This window comes from Pteronotus mesoamericanus, unplaced genomic scaffold (genome assembly GCF_021234165.1).
Source record: "Pteronotus mesoamericanus isolate MK-2021 breed Mesoamerican mustached bat unplaced genomic scaffold, CSHL_Meso_final contig_26, whole genome shotgun sequence".
Lineage (NCBI taxonomy): Eukaryota > Metazoa > Chordata > Mammalia > Chiroptera > Mormoopidae > Pteronotus > Pteronotus mesoamericanus.
The window spans coordinates 4,111,690-4,119,619 of record NW_026555109.1 but is presented as its reverse complement, the minus strand read 5'-3'; the positions used below and the strand labels follow the sequence as shown (position 1 = coordinate 4,119,619).

At 35.7% G+C, this 7,930-nt stretch overlaps 1 protein-coding gene across 1 annotated transcript in view; it reads right to left on the bottom strand.

Moving 5' to 3' along the window:
• Positions 1-699: 699 nt before the first annotated feature.
• Positions 700-7,930, bottom strand: part of ITGBL1 (integrin subunit beta like 1) — a 254,481-nt gene continuing 247,250 nt past the window's right edge. Inside the window, exons 9-10 of the mRNA XM_054574359.1 lie at positions 2,947-3,060; positions 700-1,963 (exon numbers count right to left, since the gene is read on the bottom strand). Coding sequence (XP_054430334.1) covers positions 1,872-1,963; positions 2,947-3,060 — 206 coding nt within the window. The 3' untranslated portion in view covers positions 700-1,871. The remainder of the gene's footprint in view (positions 1,964-2,946; positions 3,061-7,930) is intronic.

Sequence of the window (7,930 nt, the reverse complement as noted above, 5' to 3'; positions counted from 1 at the left end):
ATAATGAATTCCAATGTGTCTATCATCAAATAAGTCATCATTGCAATTGCTGCTGAACAATTATAATAGGTTTGTTTGAAGCTTAAAATGCTTAAGTAGAGAAGAGGAAAGAATATAATCTATTTATTTCTTAACTGGTTATATTTCCCTTATTTTACAAAACTGATATCTCAATTGACGTTCAACAATCCAGATACAACTAATACAGTTGCTCTCCTTAATCTCAGGATAGAGAGAACAATTTCATAAATCTGTTAAAGTATGAGAACACTATTAGTATTAGAAAAATTGTTATCAATTAAATTTTCTCTTAAATCATTTTCAATGTAAATTATAAGTAACTCAGCAGATACATATTTTTCCTCACTTTGATGATTCTACTTATAAAGTCTAAGCTGTGTCTCTAGAATATTTACGTCATTAAGTAAAATTTCCAAGTAAAAATTTTCACCTTAAACAATATGAAAATTATTTTACTACAATATTATAGGATTTTATAACATATAATTCACATTTAGAGAAAAAGTTGGTCTTTTTGAGCTCTGAATAATTAAAGTTTGCCTAAACTAATGTGTGTCAGTAGATTTAACTACAAATATGTAAGGGAAGTCCAAATTATTGTACATTTTCATAATTCAATGTGAATTTCATACAGGGCAAAATTTCATCATAAAAAATATAATTTTGTTCCTGTCACTGATTGATTATTTGCAATTTCTATTTAAGCCATTTCTAGATTTTTCTTTTTATTCTCTGAGCTTTTGAGACTGGTGCCATTTTATCATGGCATCCCTTCTCTTCTATGCATGATCCCACCTTTTCAGTAAGCAATGTGTATTTAGAAGTAAGGGAGTCTTTAAAAGAAATGAACACATATTTTTGGCCCATCCTAGAACTAAGTAGATATTGTCTTTAAAAAGCAAGTTACCATGGAGTAACTTAATTAGTGAAAAATCAGATACCTTGTACATGTAATCCATGCCCAGTATTAAAAATGTTGTAGCAATAGAAGGTGGATGCTCTTGAATAACAATTTTTTTGGTTAGTCATCAGCTGGTAAAATACATATTGACACAGACTATAAGCAATTTATATCACTATTTATTTAAAATGTTAAATTGTACATTTTCATAAATTCTTCATCTTTAAAGAATCTTCTTTTGTGAGTTTAAAGTGAGACTATACAAATGATTTAATGACTAAAAATAACCAGTATTTTTTCAAAAGCACTGGTGATCTTGCCTCTGCCTCCCACCCTCATCCAACATTATACTTAACGTGTTTGTCATCCTTGTCCCCATATGGAAATACTGAGTGATATGGAATCCTGGAAAAATATGATCAATGGATTTATGTGAAGATGTCTCTTCTTACATTCTGAAATGGCCTTTGTTGTGTAGGGATGTGCATTCCTAACAACCATGCAATTCAGTATTTCTCAACTCCAGCACCATTGACAGATAATTACCTGTCATCGGGGGATGGGGTGCTGTCTTATGCATGTAGTGTGTTTAGCAGCATCCCCGGCCTCTACCCACTAGGTACCTATAGCACACCCTCCCACCCCACCAACTGTGAAAATCAAAATTGTCTGTAGACATTGCTAAATGTTTTCTGGGTGGCAGAGTTGTCCTTGTTGAGAACCACTGATATAAATTGTGAAAGAAAAATTTCTTTCTGGTGTTATCTATGTAAGAGTTTGCTTAACTCATTTTTAATAAGTATCTAGATTTCATTCAGGCTTTCAGAAATACAAAAACATACAATAGTCTGTTTGCCCTGTCCTCATGGTGAATAAACATGCTTTCCTCTGCATTTACATGTTGTAATTGGTTACAAAAATAAGAATCCAGTCCTCTCCCATCTAATTGTTAAGGATAGTCTGTGCCAAGCCAGATTTCACATGCGTTTCCATTCCATCCATCCCAGCATTCACAGTTTCCACAGCTACATATTCCATTCCCTGAAATAAAATATATAGGAGAATAATGATCATAATTGAAATGTACCAAGTTAAAATATGTTATTATAAACTGTAACTGTTCATAATCAAAGCCATTTCATTCATTCTCTAATTTTCTCATTGCTATCTTTCAGACAATTAATGGCCTCTACATGGTGCCACTGTCAAGTTAGCATCAATCTAATGGTGACCATTGGTATCACTCCAACCGAGTTTCCATGTCATAATTTTAGTTTTCTGTAGAAAGTAGGTCACATGTTACTTATGAATAAATGCCAAAGAACTTAGAGCTCCACTGCATAGCATGAGCTAAGTTGGATAATCAGCTAGAAGAGGAACCTTGTATAGTAGGGAAGAACAGAAAGTGATTGTTTAATTTAATGACAAACATAACCATTTTTGACCTTTATGTAGAAACACAGAGAACAAATATACGTGTCTACAATTCTCCTGTAACTTTTTCAAGGAAATGTATTTTATAACAAATTATGAGGACTCAATGACTCAAGACAGCAGTAACTATTATGCTCCTAAGTTGTCTTCATGCTCCCATCACTCCCCCTACACACACATACTTTCTGTTCCCTAAAAACAACCAATACATCAACCAGCTTCTGTACCTGGGTCCTGTTTAAAATAATATTACATCTTTTCTACCATGCTCAAAGTAAAATAGTTGTCACGAGAATTATTTTCTTTTTGCAATATGCAAAACAGCATATGTGGAAGTTGGGGGAAGATACTTTGTCCAATTTCCCCCTGAATCATATAATTTTGGTACATTTGTTTGTATTCTTCTATGCCTGGGAATAATGTTAGTGCTTATTCACAAATGCCCACCTCCCTTTATATACTTTATATTATTTGGCATTTGAGTATATAGAAGCTCTCCTTCCCAATGATGTACACCAATATGGGATCTGTGTCTTTTGCCTTTATTGCAAAATGTGGCATAGATCAATTGGAGTAGGTCAGTACTGCACCTGTACAAATGAGACCATCATGTTTGTCACAGTCCCTGTCATCACAGTCGCAGAACTCTCCTGAAATATACCATTCTTCGGCAGAACAAATGCACTTTCCACAGTGACAAGAACCTGAAATCACAAAGGGTATTTTGACTGTCACCACATAACAAAAAGGTTTCCGCCTAGAATAGAATACCATTGATGCACTGACAATAGGCTTCTAATAACCTATCTTCCAAAGGTAAAAGTTTATGGAATAGCCAGTTGCTCAGAAGGGAACTTTACTTACTGTAATTCATAAAGGTTATCTAGAAAAGGCTTCTTATGGATCTAGACAGTAGAAATTAGCCTTGAGCAAATGTTCCATGGCTCAGTCTGGTTAAAATGTCAATGAGAGCAGGATGTGACTGATTTTTATAATAGGCCTTCCAAAAAGGTGTTCAAAAATAGATGCTCGTGGGGGGAAGGCAGAGACAAATGTATTTGAAAAAATAAATTAATTAAAAAAATAAAAAATAAAGAAAAAAATAGATGCTATTTTTTTCTGAATTGAATTATGTTTTAAAAGTGTCTGTCCTTTAAAGGAATTGAATAAAAAGTTCTATTAAATGAGGGTGCATTTTATAATTAAAACAACTGCCTACTTTATTGTGTTAATATTTTCAGATTTTTGTATATATAATTTTCTTACAGTAAGGACACACTTGCATTGGCTGGGTCTTTAAAGTGCTAAAAATACACACAAACATTCATGTTTATTTGATTCATTAAATCTCATTCTCAGGATTTCCTGCCATAATCCAGGATAGCTCTAACCACCCCACCCAAATGTTCATCTTTTATGAGGCAATCCAACTATCTTTCTCATTATGTCATATATGTCCCCTCTTATTACTTCCTACCTAATTAAAAACTTTGGCTTTGGTTATTAAAAATATTTTGGTTTGTGATAAACAAAATATTTTAGTTTGCTGGTACATTTAGAAAAGAAAATATATGAATTAAATGGAGTCAAAGAGAGAAGAAATTTCTCTCAGTCTAAATGGTCTTTAAATGACAGGGTAAAAAACCCTCACATGGAAAAATTACTTCTATAACAGCAGTATACTTTGATAGACCATTTGACAAGTAAATTTCAGTTCCAAAAGTCTACTAGTCACTGAAATACTTAAAATGAAAAATGGGGATTGATTTTTGTATGTGTTATGAAAAACTAGCTTTTCTTGGTCAGCATTTCCCCCAGCTGTGTTGTTCTTTCCTGTTTGTCAATTCTCAGTGCATCTTAGAGGTAGAAAATTCTTCTACTGCTTGTGAAACTAGGAGTAACATAGCATGTAATAATAATGCAGTGTGATTGTTATTAGTATGTCTTATAGCGCCTTTGTTATAGAGTGCTCTGGCTGTTTTCATAAATAATCAGGGGTCAAAGTGCTCACCTCTGGAAAGGGAAAAACTTTGGGAGAGGATTCTTTCTGACAGATATAAGCCACGTGACTGCCAAGAGGTGACACATTGTTCAGCTCAGCTGGACCAGGACCCACTCGCACCCATGAGACCCAGGCCAGCCATAGGGAATAGCTGGTTCATCCTGGCATGAACTCTCTAGAATGGTAAATTCATAACCATGACACCACTAATCCATTTATTTTCTTCCTCAGTATAAGGACCCTTAAGAATGCTCCAATCTCCGTTCTGTGCTTCTTACTGGCTTCCATTCCTGGGGAATCAGCCACGGTTTCTCCTTGGTCTTCAGAGCATCCTTAGGACTTTTAAGAAGGGGAAAGAAATGAAATTCTTCTGACTTCAAAGATGAAAGAATGGAAGTATAGAGAGGATAAGGGAATTGCCCCAGGAAAACAGGGGCAATAAAAAAAAATAGTACCTAAAATTTCAATCTGATTCAATCTACTATCTGCCTACCTATGATGCCTCTCATGAGAAAAACTTTCAAATAGTTTAAAAAAAATGGTGGGGGGGTTGGCAGAGATAAATGTATTTGAAAAAATAAATTAAAAAGAAAGAGAAAAAAAGACATAAAGAATATACATAGGTCTTCAACTATGTAAGCATTTTTATTTGTTGTTTTGAGAAATAAGTAAATGAGAAATACCTCTGCATCTAAACTCCAGAATGAGTTACAGTTTCCCTGTACATAAAGTTATCAGTGGATAAAAAGCAACAAGATTAAAAGAAAATGAGTTGTATGTTCCTACTGATCTGCGTGACAGCTATATTGGGTGAGGCAACACTGATCTACCTGGTTTTTGAAGCCTTTTACCCTGTCTCTTTTTGGGGATAGAGAACCAGCCAGGGTGGGATGGAAGTGAGAGATAAGTGGATGGATGGATGTACCAGGGACTCATTTGGATGATGTAGGACTCAGTAGCATCATTGTGAAAGTTCCAAGGAGACATTTAATGACATGTGATTACAACCACTCTCAGGCAACATCTTTAAGAATATCAGAGGTGATGACCTGTACCTAGTTTGAAGTTATCAAGGTAAAAAGTTTATTATGTACTCTTGGATACAAATAACTACCCAAACAAACAGCTGATGAATTATATGAGGGGGCAACCCTCAAAAACAATTTATTTATAAAAAATTGTGTATTGATTCTTACATGTTTAAACCTCAGTCACCATCAAGGTACTCTCCATTTGCTGCAATGTACCTATTGAGACTTTTTTTTCCACTGCTTAAAACAGTTTTTGAACTCAATTTTGATGCATTTTAGTGCTTCTGCCATTTTTTGTTTTACCTCTTCTACATCGGCAAACCCTTCCCCTTTGAGGATTTTTTTCTTCTGGGGCAACAAACAAAAAAAAAGTCACACCAGGTGAAATTGGGTGAAAAGGGAGGGTAGGGCATGGGAGCTATGCTGATTTTAGTCAAAAATTGCTGAACACTCGTGTGGTGTGGTCAGATGTGCTCGCTCATAAATTACCCATCATGAAATGGGCAAACACATTGAAAAAGTCCTCAAAAAAATTCACTGAAGCTAAACATAGCCTCTCACAACCTAGAATACTCACCTAGTGGGAAGCTTGCACTACAAGGGGCCCGCCCTCCAGAAGATAATTCTGTTTTTGGGGGGTCCTCCCTTAATTACATATTTTTCAAAGGTAGTAACTAAGCTTATGGGAGACACGGCTTTAAGCTCATGTCTTGGTTATTCACAAAAACAGCAGTTTGAGTAAGGGCGAGCACCTGTATTAGCTGCCCCATGAACAAAGTAGACTTTTTTTCATTCATGGCGCCTGAAAAAATGCTGCAACCTGATATCCCAGAAGGCAGTTTTCACTAGTACTAAGGACTCTGTTAGTTATGAAGGTAACAACAATGTATCTTGTTTTAAATTTTTCTATGGAGTGATTTATTGTCTTGGCTATAAATTTGTAAAGAAATAAAATGCTATTTCTTCATCGTCTCCTGAGGTGACAGCTTTATTCACAATACACATTTCAGATTTGTGTCTCTGGTAGAAACAGTTGGATACAGGCAGCTAAGTGGTGTGCCATGGTGGCCTCAGGCTCAATGCTCCTGCCTGTCCCCTAGTCGGGAGAAATAAAAATACTTCAGTTTCCTTTGTGATAAGCAGAGCTGGGGTTTTCATTTACAGTTTTCAGGAAAAATATATGGGATTCTGGCAAGTCCATGAAATCTATCAAGAAATGCCTGGCCACAGTCAAATAACTTGTAATAGGTTTATCTTATCTGTTACAACGTCAAAAAACCTTAGTCTGTTTTATAAGTTACTCTTTCTGTGGTTCTTGAGGTGAGGGGTGGGGTGGTACCCTCCATGGAGACAGAAATAACTGCTGCATCTCCACTATTCTCTGTGCCTATGAAAGAGTGCAGTTACATGGTCTTGGTTTTAGGCACATTCTTCTATAATCTATTACTGATGTGTCCAAAATAAGGAAAGAACAGAGGCTTCAGCCGGATGTTGCAGATGATAGAATGCCACCATCATCACCAACACCGGCCCCAAAACATGCAGCCTTTAGGCAGATTTTACAATTCCTTTTGAATTTAAAGACTAAAAACTCTCTACCTACAAAAGGATAAACAAATGGTTTAGAATATATGTTTTCAATCTGTAGGGTAAATGGAGGCAATCTGGCTTCCTCACCCAGATGTCTGGGGAACTAAGATAAGTAAGGTTCTCATAGACTTGAGACTGGGTCCCATAAGCATTCCCATGGCCTTGAATCTGGGTCCAATAAACTGTTCCCATAACATTAAGTGGGCTTGCATGAGCAGAATCTTACTGTGTTACACAACCTGTTGGCTCCCTGACGGCTTTGTCTCTTTCTATTATATAAGGGGATAAGGGCTTCCTGCTAATGCACGCAGCTTGCAGCATGTGTGGATCACCCACCCATCCTTGAATAAAGGCATGCCAATCACCCCCATGGCTCTGTGACTTTTCTTCCATTTGCCTGAATCTTGAGTGACCTACCAGGTCTTGAAAGGCTGTAAGGCAATCCACTAAAGGATAAACAAATGGTTTAGAATATATGCTTTCAACTCTTCACTGATTTCTAGATATATTTCCATCACCTAATGCAAACAATTTGAAAGAAGCATTCACTAGAGAGATTTTCCTGTTTTGTTTTGAGGAAATGCCTTTGGGTTCACCCAATTTTTGGCATTTCCTATATTTGTGATGCTGAAAAATGAGAATCTCTCCTCAGAATGTAATGACTTTAATACGAATGTTCATTTCTTGAAAACAAGCTACTTCTCTTTTTGCATAAAGTTCAATTTAGGACATGACAGACTGGTATTCATTACACAGGTGAGCATGGATTTATGTTTTCTTCTTGTATCTGCAATTGGACATGAGTAACAAAGACCTAGTTATGAATAATATTAATGATTTCATAGTGTATCTAATAAACACACACATAAAATGGCTGATTTTTAAAGTAAACAAATATAAAAAAGCACAATGTTATAATAAAAATGAGTATCCTTATTCAGTAGAGTTTCT